This window comes from Suricata suricatta, chromosome 10 (assembly GCF_006229205.1).
Source record: "Suricata suricatta isolate VVHF042 chromosome 10, meerkat_22Aug2017_6uvM2_HiC, whole genome shotgun sequence".
NCBI classification, from domain to species: domain Eukaryota; kingdom Metazoa; phylum Chordata; class Mammalia; order Carnivora; family Herpestidae; genus Suricata; species Suricata suricatta.
Window position 1 is genome coordinate 107,969,095 of NC_043709.1, and position 20,680 is coordinate 107,989,774.

The 20,680-nt window shown below is 47.1% G+C and overlaps 1 protein-coding gene across 2 annotated transcripts in view; it reads left to right on the forward strand.

Moving 5' to 3' along the window:
* SVIL (supervillin) overlaps positions 1–13,910 on the forward strand; it is a 97,455-nt gene extending 83,545 nt beyond the window's left edge. For both annotated transcript variants that reach the window (XM_029955882.1, XM_029955883.1), the window contains 9 exons: positions 1,124–1,275; positions 3,542–3,647; positions 4,257–4,464; positions 5,742–5,875; positions 7,842–7,997; positions 9,517–9,660; positions 10,653–10,777; positions 12,655–12,810; positions 12,909–13,910. In XM_029955882.1, coding sequence (XP_029811742.1) covers positions 1,124–1,275; positions 3,542–3,647; positions 4,257–4,464; positions 5,742–5,875; positions 7,842–7,997; positions 9,517–9,660; positions 10,653–10,777; positions 12,655–12,810; positions 12,909–12,995 — 1,268 coding nt within the window. In that variant the 3' untranslated portion in view covers positions 12,996–13,910. The remainder of the gene's footprint in view (positions 1–1,123; positions 1,276–3,541; positions 3,648–4,256; positions 4,465–5,741; positions 5,876–7,841; positions 7,998–9,516; positions 9,661–10,652; positions 10,778–12,654; positions 12,811–12,908) is intronic.
* Positions 13,911–20,680: the final 6,770 nt, after the last annotated feature.

The following is a 20,680-nucleotide window of genomic DNA, read 5'->3' on the forward strand; positions in this document are numbered from 1 at the left end:
AACCAGCACAGGTGCTCTAACCTGCCTTCTCTGGTTGTTGCCCACCACTTTCTAGGACCACCCAGGCAGGCATCCGAGGTGACAGCTTAGTCTCCTGACCTCATTCATTCCAGAAGGGTCTGCCTGCAAGGCCTTGTCATCTTGTCATTGTCACCTCCTCAGAGAGGCCTTCCCTCAACAGGGAATCCCATTAGCGCTCACCCTGCCGCGTGCCACAGCCCTGGCTGTCATCCTCAGAGCACCTATCAACTGTCTGAAACGGTCTTGCTCATGTCTGCTAGAACGAAAGCAGGGGGGCTGTCTGTCTTCTCGTTACAGCCCTGGTGTCAGGAAGGGTTCCGGGCACACTGTGGGTGTGCTCAGTGAGCAGTTGCTGAATGAACGAAAGGAGACTGGAATTCGGTCTATACCTCAAAGTGGCGAGCTGAGGTCTGAAATGCTGCCTTTTTAACCTGACCAGTCAGCTTCCCGGGCCAGCCCTTCAGTGAGATCTGTGCACCGGGCGCTGCTAGTGCAAATGGATGCCTGTGAGGGGCCGGGCGGTGAAGACAGCCTGCACCGAGTCCTGGCTGCCGACCCAGTGACAGATAACACTGAAATCCCAGGTTATTTTATAAAAGTGGTTTGTCAGCAATAGATCTCTGCCATTTCTGACAGAATTTGGAAACTTCAGAGTGTTTTTTTTCACTAGAATAGTTTTAACAGGCTAATTTTTTTCCCTCTGTACTTAAAGCTAGCCCCGCTGTTGTTTTCAGTATCTTTTCTCTACCAGCTAACCTTTTGCCAGAAAATGGCGTAACATGGAAAATGTATTTCTTTGGGAGCCTTTGGTCCTGCTCTGGCAGTCACCAGTTTTCTTGGTCCCACACATGGAGTGATCCGGCACCTTCCTGGAGGATGACCGGTGTTTTTCGTAGGGTATCAGGAAAACACTAGATCACTTTTCTCCAGTTTGGAGGCTCAGGATCGGAAGAAGGGTGTCTTTCCTCCTCAGCCCCGTGCCCCAAAGCTTTTTTGTTCTTCACTTTTCGTCCTCAGAGGCCAGAGAAGAAAGCCATACCTTTGCTCTGCTTTTGGCTTATCAGCTGTTTACCGTGTCCTCTTGGGTTCCCTGTGTTCGCAGTGGGAAGTCGACAAAAGGGAGAGCATTCAGTGAGGGTGGCCGGCAAAGAGAAGTGTGTCTACTTCTTCTGGCAAGGCCGGCAGTCGACCGTGAGCGAGAAGGGCACGTCGGCTCTGATGACAGTGGAGCTGGACGAGGAGGGGGGCGCCCAGGTAAGTGGTGGAGAGCATCTGCCCCAGGACCGGGAGGGCCATCCTTCCTGGGCAGCCACAGGCGGTGTGGCCTGGTCCCCTGGAGACCCAGTGTAGTGAATGAGACAGCATCCTACAAGTGACTTTCAGTTCTGGTCTGGCTTCTCCAGATCGCAGGCTGGGCCTCCGCCTGGCCAGGAGTAATAGGCTCTTAAATGAGATGTTGTATCTGCAAATAGCGAATCCACACAACAGGTGCCAAGCGCCAGAGGGTGGTTCATTTTTTTAAGTTTCCACTTAACGACTATTCAAGGAGTTGTAAATAAAACAAAGAGATGCTGTTTTCCAATTCCAAGACTGGTAGAGAGTTTGTAAAGAATGAATCCAGGGCAGGAAGGGATTCAGTAGGATGCCTCCACTGGGAAGTGTAGCTTGAAACAGCCATCCTGAAAAGCAGTTTGGCTCAAGAACCTGAAAATTCTCAGAAGCTTCGACCAGTTATTCCACTTATACAAATCTGTCCTAAAGAAATACCAGAGATTAAGGTAAAAATTAGTATGTATTCTCATCATATGCATTCCTCACAGCAGCGCTCACAGAGGCCCGCGTGACTTTTCTGGAACATGTCGGATCGTGTCATTCCCTTGCTCTCCGAAGTGGTGTCCTGGTGATCCGCCAGCACCTTCGTGGCTGGCCCCGCACACCTCTCCCACGTCCCACTTGTCCTGCTCGCCTTTTGCCTTCCTGAGACACACAGACAGACCTCTTTCCGCCCACCCCAGGGCCTTTGTGCAATTTCCTGTCTGGAACATTTCCCCAGTATCCATAAGTAACTTTCAACTTCATATGATTCAGGTTTCTGTTCCAATGTCACCTATTTTGTCCAAATCTGTCTCCATTCTCTGTCCCCTTACTAAGCTTTATTTTTTTTCACAGCACTTAGCACTATTACCACTACTTAAAACCAGGTGGTCGTCATTTGTCATTTCCTTTACATTTTGTATACATTGTGTTTACTTACTTGTTATCTCTTTTTCCCTAGAAGTATGACTTGTCATCTCTCGTCCCTAGACCCTGTGTGCTGGTCTAAGTCGCCATTATAACCTGAGGGCCTGTATAACGCTCTGGGCCATGATTTTGCACACATTTCTTTTGGCTGTTTGGACCACCTTTGCCCTGGTCCCATCCTTTAGTAATGAAGAGTTGACTGTAAGGCTTGGGGAAAGCATGATACCATGGGCAGATAATCTTGGAGGAATAGTTCACAATAGCATGAGGGAAGAGAACAGAGGAATTTTCTCCGGGACTGATCAGTGCTCACTTAGCCTCCTAGATCCCTGAGAACCAATCCTCTTCCCTAAAAAAATACTTAATACGCATTTTCTACTGTAGACTAATAATTGAAAATAACTTTTAGTTAGTGACCGTTGCATTTTAATTTATCCCTAATAATGGGTAATTTCAACTGCCTTTATTTTTGTAAAGGCCATGTTTCAATCATGCCTTCAAAATCGCCCTTAGAATTCTGAGTCTTAGCCTCTCTAATTTGAGCATTCCATTTTTATCAAGCCAGTGGATGTAAAAACACTTCAGACATATAAAACGCTGCCACAAAATGGCACTTAATTATGCAAAATTGGCCCTGGGCTTGATACGTTAACTCCCAGTGGGAAATGCGTCCTACCTTTTGGTTTGCCCCGACTGCCAGGCTCAATAAACAACTTCCTCGTTAGGGGAGAACGTCTAGCCAAAGTAAGAGTGAGTGGAGTCAACCCTAACAGATTTATGAGCAGCTACACCCAGTGGAGCACAGTGCTTCTCGGGCGAAGGGGAGCTTGTGGTCAGCAGGCACACATTCCATGAGTAGACTATGGGAAAGGTCGCAAAAGAGACAGTTCCCCCTCCCACCGCCCCCCACCTCCAAGTTACTAAGTGATCAGTCGTCCTCACTGCTGAGAGGCAGACTTTGTTTACAATGCATTTAAATCAATCATGCCACCTCTATACCATGGAGTACCATCAAAATATCAAAACTCGTGTTTTCAAAGTCTCTGACAGCAAAGCAACAATCTTGCTCTTGTTTGGGAAAGACACAAACCTGAAAGGTACTTTGGAAGGAAAGTCGTGCCCTAGACTCTTCAAAGTGCTTCTCTTTAGAGAATAGTAACCTCACTGGCTATTGTGGGCACTTCTTGCTATTTTTCAGGTTTTTCTACCAGGCACGTATTCTTTTTTAAGGCTTTGAAAACCAGTACGTGTCACTTATTGGAATGTGTTTCCATTGAAGGTCCAGGTTCTGCAGGGAAAGGAGCCCCCCTGCTTTCTGCAGTGTTTCCAGGGGGGCATGGTCGTGCACTCCGGGAGGCGGGAAGAGGAGGAAGAGAATGCACAGAGTAAGTCACCGCCATTGTTGGAGTAAGATTTGTTTCCCTCTCCTGGAAGGTGTTTTCATTCTGGGGCGGGTGGGGGGTATTAAAGTAAGTCTCCCTTTGTACAGCTGTGTCTTCACCCCTGAAAGACTCCTCAGGTTTGCCTTACAAATCAGCTCATAGCCCCCTGCCCCGCTCCTGTGGGGTTTACTTCAGGATACTTAGGACTCTGAATACAGGAGGCTGAGAGATTACTTCACCTTAAACTGAATCCCCACAGTGACTCTGTCTCTTTTTAAGGTGGGCGGGGGAGGGAGGTAATTCAGTGGGCCATCTATTATAAATTGGATGCTGGCCAACAAAAATCTCTTAATTTAGAATAATTTAGAATAAATTTATATATATATATAAAGATTTCTTAGCTTCAGAGCCTCTTTAAATATGCCTGTTGTGTGACTCACCTGAGTGTGTATAAATGTTATAAGAATAGGTTTTCTACTTCATGAACCTGCTTCTAACTCCAGCGGTGAGCTGGCCTCCACTCCGCCTGAGCGCCTGAGTCACAGGATGGGGCGGGGGGCTGTCCCCCGCAGGGCATGCGTCCTAACTCTGCTCCGCTGCTGCCCCCTGCAGGCGAATGGAGGCTGTACTGTGTGCGCGGAGAAGTGCCCGTGGAAGGGAATTTGCTGGAAGTGGCCTGTCACTGCAGTAGCTTGAGGTCCAGGACTTCCATGGTTGTCCTCAACGTAAACAAAGCCCTCATTTACTTGTGGCACGGATGCAAAGCCCAAGCCCACACGAAGGAGGTCGGAAGGACCGCAGCAAATAAAATCAAAGAACAGTGAGTGTTGTGTGTGAGGTCATCTCCCAGAAGGGGCTTCCCTGTGGGAGGCAGGCTGCGGCGGGAAGGATGCCCAGGGTCCCCGGTAGAAGCCCCGGTGTACTTCAAGGGGTGGTTACATTCCAAGTGGCTGTGACACGCACCTCACTTCAAGCTTCCCGTGTGAGGGCTCCCCCCACGTTCTGAGGATTTACCTGCCTCGATGAGGAGTGGGGAAGGTACGGTTTTGAATGAAAAGCCTGGAGTCCTCTGTTACTTAAAGACCGTGAATTTCAAATATCTTTTAGGGGTTCGATGCTTTAGTTTTGCCAGAGCAGTGGAAAGTTAGAAAGCAGTTAGCCAAAGAAAAGTCTGGGAGACCACCAACTGGGTCAGACTGTAAGATGTTCCTTCTTCAGAGGACAGCGGTGTTTCAGCATTTTCCAAGGCGGCCCCTTGCCACTGACCCCCGGACGGCCTGGTAGGCAGGGGAGGCCTAGCGCTTCCTCAGGCTGTCACCTGGGAGGACACTGGTGACACGTGAAGCGTTTCCAGGGCCACAACATGCCACCGAAGTGTACTGTGGTCAAACCATTCTCTGGGCACCACAGCAGTCCAGGGCGGGCATCCTTCCTTCTCCAGGGACTGCTCTCAAACCAGCGCTATGAGGAGAGGGCAGAGAGAACACAGGCCGGTGCCCTTGCAACAGGCAGAAGCCAGGGAGCAGAACGCCTCATCTCGAAACACTGTTCCGTGTGCCAGTGAGAGGGGAGGGGTGATACCGGCCTTCGGTGAGGTATCCAAAGGCACCCCTGGCCCCTTGGATTTTCCCTTTGGACCACTGGAAAAAAAAAAACAGGACAATGAACTCGTTCATTTCACAGGCATTACTGACCACGTACTTGGTGCCAAGCACCGATTTAGGGACTAGTGAACTATTCCAAGTCTTTGTCCCCATGAAGCTTATATTCTAGCAAGAGAGGACAAGGAATAGTAAATGTGTATGTTATATATAAAACTGTAATCACTTCCATTACAACTTCTGTGTAATCATACATACTTCTCTAAAGGCCAAGCCAGTCCTCCTCATTGCCACGCCCCGCCCCCAAAACACAGATTCATAAACCAAGGAGCATGTCTTTATTCATTAGTTAAGAATTATTTTAGTTAGGAAGAAGAGAGATGCTGAACTGATCTGCAGATTTAGTCTTGAATAATTCTGCACACTCCTTCCAACACTTCCAGGGCTTAAGCAAACAAACAAACCAAACAAAAACTACTGGATTTTCTCCATGCAGATGTCCCCTGGAAGCCGGACTGCATAGTAGCAGCAAAGTGACAATACATGAGTGTGACGAAGGATCCGAGCCCTTGGGATTCTGGGACGCTCTAGGAAGGAGAGACCGCAAAGCCTACGACTGCATGCTTCAAGGTAATCCAACATTCCGCAGCTTTCCATCACTACATCAGTACCTGTTACCATGTTACCGTATCAGTACATATTTACTGAACACGTACTATGTACAACACCCCATGAATCAAACCTAGGCTAGGTCCTCAGAGGCCTACAGACCAGTAAGGAGGCTAAGTAACATGTGTGACCGAGTATAACGCCAAATAAAACTGGTGTGTCACGAAAGACGTACAAATGAAGGAGGCTGAGAGTTAGAAAGAAAAAAAGAGTAGTTCCACCAGGAAAATCACACACAGCTCCAAAGAAGACCCGGCGTTTACTCAGAGCCTCGGAGGGAGGCAGGGCTTGAAGAGACCGAGGGAGAGAAGAGAGAAGCGAATTCAGGAAACCAGAGGAGCACGGACACAACATGACCCTATGGAAAGACACGCTTTCGGTTTGGCCAGCATCCTGGGTGCAGGGACATAGTGGAGTTCGGATTAGAGAACGGGTCAGCTTTGTATTAAGTACACAAAACGCAGATCAACGTAAATACAGATTGACGCAGGGGGAAAGCTCACAGGTATTAAACAGTTTAGGATGAGCCAGGCACTGCCTGATCACCATATCTACGTAACCTCAACGCGCACAGCCTAAGTTGATCAGCTTGCGCAGGGTTGGACCACAGCAGGGTATACTCCTAACCTCTCAGTGTTCATGAACTCTTACATAATTCTTCTTCATAATGCATATTGATGACGGAGAATGTTTGAAAGTACAGAGAAGTTGAAAAAGAAATGAAGTCCCTTAGAATCCTCTCTCTCAGAGATAACTAGAATTAACATTTCTCTGTGGGATCCATACATATCTATATTTAAGAAAATTTTGGACAGCAGTATACAGTTTTGTAACCTACTTTTTCTCTTTATTATGAAAAGTTGCTCAGGTTGTTAATATCTAGACTTTTCTGGCCGTGGGACATCCCATGAATATGCTATATGCCATTTTCTAGTCAACCTGTCTCTTTCGGTTGGAAAGAGGTCTCCAGTTTTTCCCTGTTATGCAGTAGGGATGTGAATAAATTTAAAACAAGTACCTGCATTTATTACTAGTTAAATTCCTAGATACAGAACTGCTGTGGTAAAGGTAGAAAAGATTCAGGGTGCCTGTCAACAAGGGCACCCCCAAACATTGGCACCAAGTTCCATACTTACTTGGCAATATACATAGGAGAGTGTGCATTCTCCGGTGGAGAATGTTACCTTTTCCTCTTTGCCAAAATTGCAGGGGGGGGGGGGTTGGGGGTAATGGCTATCTAAGCAATATTTTAATTTAATGTTTTAAATTCCAAATACTGTTGGGGCACCTGGGTTAAGCATCCAACTTCGGCTCAGGTCATAATCTCATGGTTTGTGGGTTCGAGCCCCACATCAGGCTCTGTACTGACAGCTCAGAGCCTGGCACCTGCTTCAGATTCTGTGTCTCCTTCTCTCTCTGTGCCCTTCCCTCTCTCATGCTCTGTTTCTGTCTCAATAATAAATAAACATTAAAAAAATTTTTAAGTAAATAAATAAATTGCAAGTACTGTTAAATGCTTTATATATTTTTTAATCATCTGTATTTCTACTTGGGTGAATATTTTCATTTCTGCCTTTTTGCACATTTTTACTGAGATATTTATCTTTATCATATTCCTTTATATACTAAGGGCATTAACAATTCACATTTCTCATTTTGTCACTTCCATTTTCATTTGGTTTGGGGCTTTTGTTGCAAGGAAATTGTTCATTTTTATACTGTCAATGCAGAAATCCTTTCTCCCTTCGTTCCTTCTTTTATAATTGTGATTAAAAAGGCCTTCCCCACCTCCAAGGTCAGATAAATCTTACCTATTTTCACATGAAGGTTTTGGGTTATTTCTTGTCTTAAAGTCGTTCTCCAGTCCATCTGGGATTTACTCTGATGCGTATCCTGTCCTCAAGCTCTGTTCTCTTTTCTTTCAAAGATCCTGGAAATTTTAACTTCACACCCCGCCTGTTCATCCTCAGCAGTTCCTCTGGTGATTTCTCAGCCACAGAATTCATGTATCCCGCCCGAGACCCCTCCGTGGTCAATTCTATGCCCTTCCTGCAAGAAGACCTGTACAGCGCGCCACAGCCAGGTATGCCCGGGAAGGGGTCACCATGCTGAGCCCCAGGACACACACCCCCCACACAGCCTTCTTACTTTATTTTCATATTTACTAACTGTTTTTTATTTGCCAAGTACCCTGCCAGGTAACTTTCTTGGGTTATCTCATCTGATGCTTACACCTACCCCAAAAGGAAGGGGACGTCAACCATATGTTATAGTCTAAACAACTCAGGCACTGTTACTTAACTCACCCAAGTACATCTGTTAGGAATAGACTGAGCACAGCTGTGTCAGGACTGTAATCTGAGCTGTTGCCCCAGAATCCCCTCAGTCCTGTTGCTTCATGGCCCACAGTTGGCTGCCCCTGCTCCGGGCATCATGCTTGCGTTCAAGATAGAAAGAAGGGTCTGGAAAAAGGGCAGTGTTGCCGTTTATTAGATAAAGCAAAAGCTTTCCCAGAAGCCCCCAGGTGACTTCTGCTTACATCCATTGGTTAGAGCTCTGTCACATGACCACCCTCTGCTACAAGGGACCCTGGGAAAGCAAGTGGTAGGGTAACAAGGGGCTGGGAGTATCTGCCAAATTGGCCAAAGAACAGTGATCTCGCCCACGTCTTCTGATTCGAGGTCAGGGCTGTATCCCCACCTCACGACAGAACCTGTCATGTGCCCTTGTTCTGGTTGGGACAGTCACAGTCACCACAGACGGGGCTGTATGGACCCACCGGACTCCTGCGGTGGAGGCTGAGCCCTTGTGCCATCTCAGCTCAGCCAGAACCTCGCAGTAACTGGCCCAGGTCCCCACCTTAAAAGCTCAGGGACTGACACTCAGTCATACTGCATATTTGCAAGTTTCTTCAAAGGGAGGCTGGCACTCACCCTCTCCAGGCTATGCCTCAGGGTGGGGTAGCAACCTCTTGGGCTTTTCGAATGTTGGTGTGCGTGGAGTCCTGAAATACACGTTAGGAAGGCGGACCTAGCCAGTGCGAGAGCCCCTTTGCCCCACGGAGTAAGAGGGAGGCTCAGTTTGAGGAGAAAAAGTGAGGAGGAAGCGTTAGAACACGTCTCCCCCGTAAAGCCCAGCTCTCCCACAAAGAACCAGGAACTTAAGCACCTAGGAAGCCGTCGCACATGGGGCATGCACATCAGTGACCTGTAGGGCAAGGGGGGTGTACTCTCCAGTTTTTAATATGCTCTTTGGAGAAAAATGGTGCTTACAGCCCCTTGAGTGGTGGTGCATTCTCCCTCCACTCGGCACGCTGCCAATTCCGCAAGTGTGCAGGGAGGCCTGCGATTGAGGAGGGGCGAAGGGAGAGAATGTGGGGACAGGTGCCATCTTTCTCTGCCCCAGGGCTTTTCCTGATTGTGTGTACAAAGGGCTGAGGCATCGTGGACACCCTCCCTTTGGCCCTGCCAAGGGGACTCTGCACCCGCTGCCCCTGACAAAGGCAGCCTGGAGGGAGGGCATCCATTAGGTTTGGGAAGAGGGACCGGAAGCATCATGGAGAAGCCCCTGATTGTCTGTCTGATCTGCCCTTGCCCTCCCAGCACTCTTCCTTGTTGACAATCACCATGAGGTGTACCTCTGGCAGGGCTGGTGGCCCATCGAGAACAAGATCACGGGTTCCGCACGCATTCGCTGGGCCTCTGACCGGAAGAGCGCCATGGAGACCGTGCTCCAGTACTGCAGAGGTGAGGCGTCGGTGCCAGCGGGCAAGCCTGGGGCCCTCAGCTCGGCGACAGCCCTCAGTCACCCTGGCAGGATGGCAGACCAGTGTTTCCCTTTCCTGATACAGCCTGGCAGACAGTGATGAAGCGAAGTGTTTTTCTCCCCCTGTAATTTGTTGAGGCTTCTTAATTTGGAGGTTAATACTTTCCTGACTGTCACCATGAATAGGAGTTCATTTTTCTCTTTTCTATTACTGGGCCATCTGAGTTGCTACCCTCAAGATTCAAGGCTGTGTTGTGAAATGTCCTGGAGGGGTCGAAACCCTTTTGCACTCTGGGTCATGCTGGGATCCTCCTTCTGTGTAGAGCCGCCCACGGTCCAGAGTGGAAAGCCCCCCTAAGTTGGCTGGAAAGCCAAATGGCAGCCTTTATATCATGCATTATGACTTTTAGTGTGCTATCTAAAAAGAAAGATCTACCGTGAACTCATGGCTATACCATCTGCCTAAAAGTATGGTATTTTATATAAAATGAAGATGGCAGTAATTAATTTCTTATCTTAACTTTTAAGGTTTTATGGATTAGTTTCACTGAGTTTGTACAGTTGATTCTCTCTTGAAAAGCTCGTCAGTAGTAAGTCACAAGTTCCTAAGGTGCTGTCGTTAGCTGTTAAACTCACATTAGAAAGTCAGAGGAATTCTTCTACAGGTGAACACAAGAGGAAGAAAATGTCTTACCCAGATGCCATGGAGAGAGGTTTTCTCCAATCCAGACACATAGAAGCATTTTGTTAGAGTCAGGTCCGTTACACGAAGTTTTATGCATCCTTACATGCATAAACTTAACATTTTATATAGCTATCATCCGTGCGTTATTATGAACTACTCACAATATCCTATTCTAAGCATAAGTCAAGAGACCCAAACGAAGAAAAGATTTCATGGGAAATCAGAGAAAGACCAGGTCTTTGGACCCATACCCTGGCTGTCCTGACATTGCGTTCTGTGTGCCTCCAGGAAAAAATATCAAGAGGCCGCCCCCCAAGTCTTACCTTATCCACGCGGGTCTAGAGCCCCTGACCTTCACCAACATGTTTCCCAGCTGGGAGCACAGAGAGGACATTGCTGAAATCACAGAAATGGTGAGCGCGCTTTTCTTCCCCGTGAAGGGGGCTCCATGCCTTTCAGATTGTGGGTTGATCTTACCTTGGGGAGAAGCATCCAGTTGCACTTTCCAAGTGAGAAAATATTTTGGTTTTCTTTTACAACATGTTAACAAGTCTGCGTAGAATTAGCTTAGGGAGAGGAGAAATCATTCGAACTATTTTGGTAATAAATCATTTGAACTATTTTAGGAGTTTTCTGCACCTGGTGTTCAAGTTCAAAAACTTAAAAGCAAAGGTGAACTTAATTACTCTGAAGAATATACATAAATAAAAGCTGCCATCTCTTCATTCTGTTTGCTAAAAATCTATTGCTTTTCAAGGTCCGTATAAGGTGCGACAAAATCCTCTGGTTTCAGACATTAACCTTGTGTTAGAGGAGACACACAATAAATCTGTGATGGATTAACCCGCTCAAACAACGAAGTGGATGAATGCATCGTGAGCCACTCCTGATAAGGAGTGTTAACAGCTCATTAATAGTCTTTCATGAGACCAGCTGGTGTTAGCACATGAAGCATTTATCATAACCTTTATCTACTAAAACCTATTATTAACCAGAACAGTATCATTTCCAACCATATAGGAAAAAAGAAAACAACTTACTACAGTTATGGAGAATTTCTTAAGTTGTGAGTACTTAGCCTTGTTAAGGAAACAGGTGGGTTCCATTTCGATTTTCCTACTGTGTAAGATGCTGCTTTTCTGGAGGCGAGGACACGGGTGTTTTAAGATCCGAACAAACTTAAACAAAGCGAGGTCACTGCTGCCGAACCATGGACGTGTAGTGCAAATGCCTGTCTCATGCCAAGCGTCACTGGCGAGCCTCGCCTCTCTCTGAAGCCAGGGGGCTCGGTCCACGCGGGGAGGAGCCCAGCAGCGAGAGGGCTCTCTTTACAATAAACAGGCAGTCCATGCTGGCGATCACGGCGCCCTGCACCAGTACTGCCTCCTGCAGTCTGAGTTCAAGGCTCTAATTGCCGCTGTGTCCTGACCCAGCTGTGGATGCCCAGGCAGCAGTGGGCTGGGAGCCTCTAGTGCAGGCCGGCAGGCTTCCGGCCAGCAAGGGCGGGCTTGCCGCACCAAGCTGTGGCGATTACCCGGTCCCTGAGTGCTCACTGTGTGCTATGCACAGCTCCCGGCCCTTTATGTGTATTCTCTCCCTTATTTTTACAACAATCCATTAAGATTCATCTTAGTATCTCCATTTTCCCAGGGAAGGAGCTGAGACACAGACCCCTGAAGTAGCTTATCCTGGGTCTTAAGTGCAGAATTGCTCCAAAACCCACTCCTCAGCCGCTAGTCTGGGCGATCCTTGATGAATTTGGCAACCTTGTTAGTCATTCTTTCCCGCCACTCTGAAGGAGGGCAGCCAATCTGGATTCCAGGTTTAACAGAGGAAGAGAATTTACCTGGAATAACCAGTTCAGAGTAAATGCACAGAGCAGTTTTGTTTGAAGTCTAGATTCAGCAGCATATTCTGGATGCATTTTCTTACCTTTTCTATTATGGATTAAGAAATAGGGCTGAAGGGGGCAGCATGAATCCTCGTAAGGTTATTTGAAAATACTTGTAAACAAATTCCATTATCTGAATGCTTCTAGTGTTTAGAGTTCAAATTTAATAATCTTAAACCGAAGATCTTCCCTTCTGTCCCAGGCTGGTGAGGCGGGAAGACATCCGAAGGAGAATTGTGGGCTTTGGGGCAGTTCCTTTCCCTTCCAGAGCCTGCTTCCCCCTGAGCGAGCCCCTCGGCCAGCACACGGACTGGACAGGGTTGTGTATTTGTAGGCGCCTGACAAAACATTTGTGCGGATGCAAGACACGAAGTTTTCTCTGCTCCCTCCTTTCTCTAGGATACTGAAGTTTCAAACCAGATCACCCTTGTGGAAGATGTCTTAGCCAAGCTCTGCAAAACCATTTATCCACTGGCCGATCTGCTAGCCAGGCCACTGCCCGAGGGAGTTGATCCTCTGAAGCTTGAGATTTATCTCACTGACGAAGACTTTGAGGTAAGCATTTCTTCGTGTGCGATGGCGTTTAAGCAACACGCTTGGCTTGCGTGGGAGTCCTTTCACTCACCCACTGGGCGTTTCCCCCAATTTTGCAGTTTGCACTAGACATGACCAGAGACGAATACAATGCACTGCCTGCCTGGAAGCAGGTGAACCTGAAGAAAGCAAAAGGTCTGTTCTGAGCGGGAGACCTGCTAGAAGAATCTGTCGTCACTTTCAATACCGTTGGACCAGGACCATGGCTATTTTAGGGGGAAACTGGTATTTAAAAAAAGAAAAAAAGATTTTTTCATCAGAGTTTTTAAAACCTGAAGTTACTAGCTCTACAGCATGTCCTGGATTTGTGTATTTTGTAAATGTTTCAGCGAACCCTTTGGAAACTCTCTTTCCATGATCCAGCAGGTCATGTTAATACAGGCGTCCCCGTGTGCACTTACGTAGCTGTTTCCCAGCAGCTGCTCTTGCACTGCCCTCCCGTTCCAGCTGAGCGTTGCCTAATTTTTTTTTTTGAAGCAATTCTCTTTATAAAGTGTTATTTTGATAGTTTGTGGATTCTAAAATATATATATTTATATAAACACCATATAAATCAAATACGTATTTAACAAAGCAATATTATCCAATTCACTTTTAAGATTTGTTTTTCTTTTGGTGTCAAAATAATTTTCAAAGGTAGACGGACTTGCTTCTGTGGAGTTAGCTCTGGCACCTCTCTGTATCTTCACCCACAGCTCAGAAATGGCTCCTACGGCATTAGGTCTGACTTGTTCCAAGTGCTGCTTCCGGTGCTAAAATGAACAAAAAATTTGAACTTCCTGATGGGCTCCAAAGAATCTGTGCGAATCCACCTTTCTACCTTAATATCTTCCCCAAAATGTATAGTGCCTTGTTTTTATGTACAGTTTATATACAGAAACGTTTGCTCTGCATTTTTTGATGATGGTTTGGAACATTATCTCCAATTTTACTCTAACGCGGTAGATATAAAAAAAAATCTCAAATTTCTAATACCTGTTGTAAACATTAAACATGTCATTTTGCGATACAGGGCTCCAAAATAAAAGCTTCAAGAATAAACACGATTGATTCACATCGAATCCCGAGCATGTTCCTTTCTGCAAAATGTTCTTTTTGTTCACGTCAACTTAGTATCAATACCTGGCCGTTACATATTAACTGCTATAACTTTTAGTTTAGTTTAGGGCAAGACTTTATGGAGGGTCATGTGCTATATAGAGAGTTGACCCATAAAATTAGTTCCCAGCACCATAGTATAGACATATTTTGGCAAATCATCATTCAACAAAAGCTCTTTACCCTAAAATGATCTCCGTATCTTATATTGAGGATCCCCATGCCTTTTTAAGAATATTGAATACAGGGCACCTGGGTGGGTCAGTCGGTTAAGCGTCTGACTTTGGCTCAGGCCATGATCTCATGGTTCATGGGTTCCAGCCCCACATCCAGCTCTGTGCTGACAGCTCAGAGCCTGGAGCCTGCTTTGGATTCTGTGTCTCCCTCTCTGCCCCTCCCCCTCCGCCTGCCTCTCTCTCTCTCTCTCTCTCTCTCTCTCTCTCTGTCTCTCTCTCTCACTCACTCAAAAATAAATAGACATTTTAAAAGTTTATTTAAAAAAAGCTTAAAAAAGGAATATTGAATATATAGACATTTAGAAAATCTAATAATGAGGAAACTCTCCTCACAGGCTTGTCAATTCATAAAATGAATTCTGTAAACCTGCTATGAGTCGTAACTGCATCCTTCCTCCCCCCGCCCTCGGTCTCTGTCAAACAGATCAGTTATCAGCACATTTGCTCATGTGCCCATCCGTGAGACGGCACCGGGGGCAGGGGCCTATAACCCGCTCCTGGTCCCACTGCTTTGAGACTGCAACACTGGGCAGTCTCTGAACTTTCCCACCTTGATTTCCTCTGTTTTAAAAAAGGAATCAATGCCAGCTATCTCGCCCACATCATAGGATTGGTGAGGATCAAGCAGAAGCTCTTTGAATATTGTCAAGTGCTGATACCTGCTGCTAGTAATATTACTGTTACAGCAGCTGAACGAGGAACAGCATCAGTGTTGAAGCAAAGGAGTATAGTCACGTACCTCGAAATGATAGATTAAAGCAGAATGAGCAAAACCTTCCAAAGAAATAAATGTAGAAGGGAAAGGAGAAAGCGGGGGCACATGGGTGGCTCAGTCAGTTGAGCATCCCACTTCAGCTCAGGTCATGATCTCCCAGTTCGTGAGTTCAAGCCCCCCGTCATGTTCTGTGCTGACAGCTCAGAGCCTGGAGCCTGCTTCAGATTCTGTGTTTCCCTCTCTGCCCCTCCCCTACTCTCTCTCTTGCTGTCTGTCTGTCTGTCTGTCTGTCTCTCTCTCTCTCTCTCTCTCTCAAAAATAAACAAACATTAGGGGCGCCTGGGTGGCTTAGTTAAGCATCTGACTTCAGCCCAGGTCATGATCTCTTAGTTTGTGAGTTTGAGCCCCATGTCGGACTCTGTGCTGACAGCTCAGAGCCTGGAGCCTGCTTCAGATTCTCTGTCTCCCTCTCTCTCTCTGCCCCTCCCATGCTCATGCTCTGTCTCTCTCAAGAATAAAAACATTTTAAAAAATTATAAATAAATAAACATTTAAAAAAGAATGGAGGAAAGGCCATTCAGAGAAAGGAGAGAGGGACATTGCCATGGGCAGAGGGCCAAGAGAAACGGGGGGTTCAGAACCAGTAGGGCAACCTGGGGAGCTTCCAGAGAGAGGCAGGGCTGCCTCTGTGGGTGACCCTTCAAAGCCACTCAGACCCTTACGTCCCCAGACAGGAACTTGGGTCACTAGAACTTCCGTGAAGAGGCTGCTGAGACCACAGAAAAGGTAGGTCGGCAGTGGTACCCATCACCGCCGAGCCATCTTATAGTGCTTTGGGGTCGCGTGCATCTACTGGTTCTAAATATTACCCCCAGCGATGTGCTGTCAGTCTGCTTCCCGCCTCTTCTCTCTAAGGGGAGTGCCCATCTTGTGTACCTACCAACTTCCTGTTTGCCTCTTTTGCTTCTGCATCTCCTTCCTGCTTACAGAACTGGACTCTCACTTCCTTGGCTTTTCTGATGCTTTTCCCACAGAGCCGCAACTTTTGACCTTTGCATACTAGGCAAAAGACCCGGCCCAAACACTTGAATTGCTGAATCTGAAAAACCCAGCCAGTTAGGTTGCACCGGTGTTCTGGGCCTTTCTCTGCAGCCACTCCAAAAGCAACCCACCCTGGAGAATATTTATTAAACACGACAGAGTCACGTAGTTTGGTGTTGCCTTGATTTGTTGCTTTTGAACCAAAGGACTTTGAGACGGGGAATGCTGGTGGGGGGCTGATGCAGAGCTGCAGCAGGGACACATGACATGCCACCTGTGTTCGGAGGCTTGGGAGGAATGGAAGGAACACCATCAGTTTCTGGAGGAATGGAACCATTGTCCCTGCTTGTCGCCCTGGGGCCATGCACAGGCCAGGGTCAGGGAAGTCCTGCTCAGGGACCCACTTCTTTACCCCCTCATTGTAAACCTTTGGCTCCACCTGTAGAGCTCCCATTTTGGGTAAAAGAAGATGCATTCCAGAAATAGCTTGAGAATCCATGTCGGTCTTTTGTTGTTTTTCTTCCTTTCTGATTAAAAAGTGACCCTTCTATCCACACGGAGACTTGTGCATGAATGTTCACGGCATCATGCTTCACAACAGCCCAAGCCTGTAAACAGCCCACTTGTCCACTGACGAGAAATGGGGAACAAAACGTAGTGCATCCACGCAGTGGAGTACCTTCCAACAACGCGGACAACAGACTGCTGCCGCACACTGCCTCGGGCTGAACTTCAAAAAACACTAACAAGCGAAAGAAGCCAGATACAGAAGGCCGCATGGCACTTAATTCCGTTTGAATGAACTTTCAGAAAAGTCATTCAGAAAGCAGACCCGTGGTGTCCGGAGATGAAGACAGGAGCAAAGGGCACGTGCAAAGGAGCACAAGGGAACTTTTAGGGGTGATGGGAATTGTCTTAAACTGGGCTGTAGTGATGGTCACACAACAACTATAAAAGTACTAAGAGTTATCATACACCTTACAGGTACATTTTATGGCATACATATCTTGAGAAAGCAGTTGGTCTATGTGAGAAATGAAAACGTAATACACCAATAATATGCAAACATAACTAATTTAGGGATTGAAAATCCCCACTGCTAACTAATTACTCATGACACTTGCTAAGACAGTAAGGCAGACTCTTCAGGACCATTGCAATAGCAGTGAGGTGTAGGGGAGGGAGCGTGGGCCCAGCTCCGAATACAAGGAAGAGTGGGCGTTTATAGCCGAAGTCGTAGATAGAAAATTACTAAAAAGAAACACCAGAGTAAGTGGGAACTCTGGCTTCACTGACCTAACGGGATCCGTGCTGAAGCCAGGCCAGGGGTCCAGACACCACCAGGGGATGGCAGAGAATGACGAGGGTGATCAGATCCGGGGGTAGGGGGGCTTACTAACTACTTGTCAGGATTTGCACTCTTGGAGGACATACCCAAGGGAAGGGCCTCGTTGGGCTCAGAGGAGCCGGACTAAAGTTTTGGTCAAGGAGAATGTCTTTGTCACCACTTCTCAAATAGAAGTACTTCAATAATTTGATTTATATTCTTTTAGATGTTTCTCTGCATCTATGAGCAGAGATGTATGCTCATACTCTTTTGAAGAGAAAAAATTCATTTGTTCTTCACCATCTTTGTCAGAGACTGACACTGGTTCTTGGGTGTTTATCTGAGTGTGTGTGAGGTTCTGAGGCCACACGGGGCACAGAGTAAAGACCTAAGCAGCTGTGGGGGCCCAGCCCCCTGACCCTACAACCATTCCCCATTCCTTGCCGCGAGTGGGCAGCAGAAAGCTGGGGCCCAGAGAGAGGGTCTGGGGATTTGTTTTCGCAGGTCTTCCTTGACCTCTGGTCCAGAGCAAGAGCCAGAGGTGTCAAAACAGGCCTTGCTTAGCAGCAGTGTCATGAGCGACTAGGAAGGTTCAAGGGGAGAAGGGCAAGTCACAGGTCAAGGTAATGATTCAAATGCAAACAATGGAAAATCGAATAGAGGAACATGGCGTCTGACCCAAAGAAAAATCCCTACTTTATGTGTCCAGAGCAAATGCATCGCATTGTAAGTACTTGCTCTTTCTGCACTGGAGAAGGACCATCAAGGCCGCTTCAGACTACCCGCGATAGACCTACCCCAGGAGTCAGATCAAAAGGACGGATGTGCAAGGGGGGCACGTCGGAGGGTCTCCATTCACAGCAGCGCCACCACTGTGCTGTCAGTGTAGAGCTTGTGTGGAAATAGCCCCGCCCCACCCCGGGTCTCACCATTCAAATCCACAGCGTATGACAGTGTGACCTTGATCCCCGAGGATTAGTGGGGAAGAAAGATGAACGGACCAGCATTCCTTTAATTCTAATAATGAATTGGTCCTCTGCCGAGCTTTCCCATCATGCTCAGATGGAAAAGAGGGCTATTGGAGCAGCACTGAACGCAAGTGGAAGTACTAGGAGGCAGTATCCGTGATGCCTCAGCCCCAACACTCCTTTGCATTCTCACCAAACTTGTGGGAAATGTTTTTGATGCCACATGCTGTGGAGCTCTGCAAGCCTCTTAAGGGATATATTGGAACTGACGTGTATTATCTGGAAATTGACGTAAACTGCCTGTTATTAAATCTCCCTGAATTGCAAAGCACAACTTTGCCATCGGAACACCATTTTAGCATCCAGCCTGAATTGGTTCTAACACGATGTGTTATCTCCGGAAAGGGAAAGAAATATCAAACAATGGAACAAGCAGCCTTCTGCCTATATGGAAGCAAAGAAAAAGAAAATCGGATGGGAATGACAGACGAGCCCCAACTGGTACTTTTCGATTCACGGTTTCTCCCTAGAAAACAAGCTAGCTACTGAGCAATGCTTCTGGGAACTGTTAGTCAGAGCCCATCCAAGGAGGTGATTATAAAACAGGCACCCTGCCTCACTTCCTCCCGTCTTCCCTTGCCTCCTCTATCGCCGGCTGCTGTGGTTCCTTCCCCTCTGGACACTTGTGATTCCCGCAGGAGGGCCATGGAGTATCATTTGTCAAGGATGACATTTCAGGTCCCAGGGAGTTGGGGTGGGGATTTTTTTCTCATTGTTGGCTAGAGCCTTTCCACAGGTGAGAGCTGACTGCGATGGCGGTCACATCATCTGCTGAAGTGTGCCTCTGGAATCGCGCGTTGTGTGCTCCAGATCTGTCGTTACTGGCAATGGTCCAATTCACTCATGAGTGAGCACGTGTATTCACTGCTCATCCACTCAAGTATTTATTGGGTGCATGCACAGTGTAAGGCTCAACAGAGAATACAAATGTGAGTTATAGCAAGGTTCAGATTGCACACGGATCTGGGATTCCGGAGGAGGAGAGAATGATGATTTACCAAAAAGTATCAGTAACGATGCAATGGGAGTCTGTTACGGGTTGAATTGTGCGCCCCTCCCTCCTCAAAAGAAAGCCAGGTAGGGTCCTGACTCCCACTACCTCGGAATGTGACCTTATGGGGAGATAATTTACAGATAATTAAGTTAAATGAGGTCATTAGGGTGGACCCTAAGCCAACAGGACGAGTATCCTTATACGAAGGGGAAATTTGGACACAGAGGTAGAGAGCAGAGGGCCATCCACAAGCCAAAGAGAGCGCGCGGCTTCAGAGGAAACCAAGCTTGCCGACACGTTGACTTCAGACTCCTAATATCCCAAATTGTGAGACAATATGTTTGTTGGTTAAGCCACCCAGCCTCTGCGGCTTTGTTACAGCCACTCCGGGGAACTACACAGTGCAAACCAAGTCTTCCTTTGGAGGGAAGGGGGAGGGGAAGGGACCAGGTAGCTTTGTGGACTAAGTCCCATGGGGTAAACCCGGAAGGACTGGTAGGATTCCTCACAGCAGCTGGGCATCCAACTCATCAGGCAGCAGCTCCAAACAGGAAGGTTTAGGAAGGGGGAGAAGGAGAGGGAAGGACCGCAAGTTGCCCCACTATCACACGGGCAGGAAAGGGGAGTAACAGCGCCTCGAGGCTGAAGTGATGGCACCATGAAGGGAAAGCTGGAAATGAACAGGCTGATCAACCCAGGGCAAAGGACATGTTTGGGTGTGAGGATGATCTGGCCTCACCACCCAGTCTCTAGGATGCAGGAGGCCAAGGGGGCAGCACCCCTTTCTCACAGAAATCTGGTGTGTTTGTTTCCAGGTCTGCCTGGTCTCATCTTACCTTCTTATCACACACCGTCTGCTAGCATTTCTATCTTGTACATTTATATTCACGTAATTAAAGGTATTGCTCCATTAGAGCCCTTTCTAGCCCAGTCTTTTTATAAAAATATTTCTGAAATCTCTGGCAGACAACACAGTACAAGGGAAATACTGGCCTAGGGTTTTCTACACAGGAATGCCATTATTTACGGATATCCTGGACCTGAAGTAGCTCTGTCCACTCCTGCTTGAATCTTAGAAGCTGCTCTAGAAGACAAGAAATCAGGGGTGCCTGGGTGGCTCAGTCACTTAAGTGTCCAACTTCAGCTCAGCATGATCTCACAGTTCATGAGTTTGAGCCCCACATCAGGCTCTCTGCTGTCAGCACAGAGCCTGCTTCAGATCTTCTCTCTGCCCCTCCTCCACTCATTTTCTCTCTCTCAAAAATAAACACTAAATAAAAGACAAGAAATTATCCTGTTGCATTGAAAATATTTATAGTTTCTGAATCTTGCACTATTATATTGCTGTGTTGAATGTGTTTATGTGTGTGTGTATGTGTGTGTGTGTTTGTG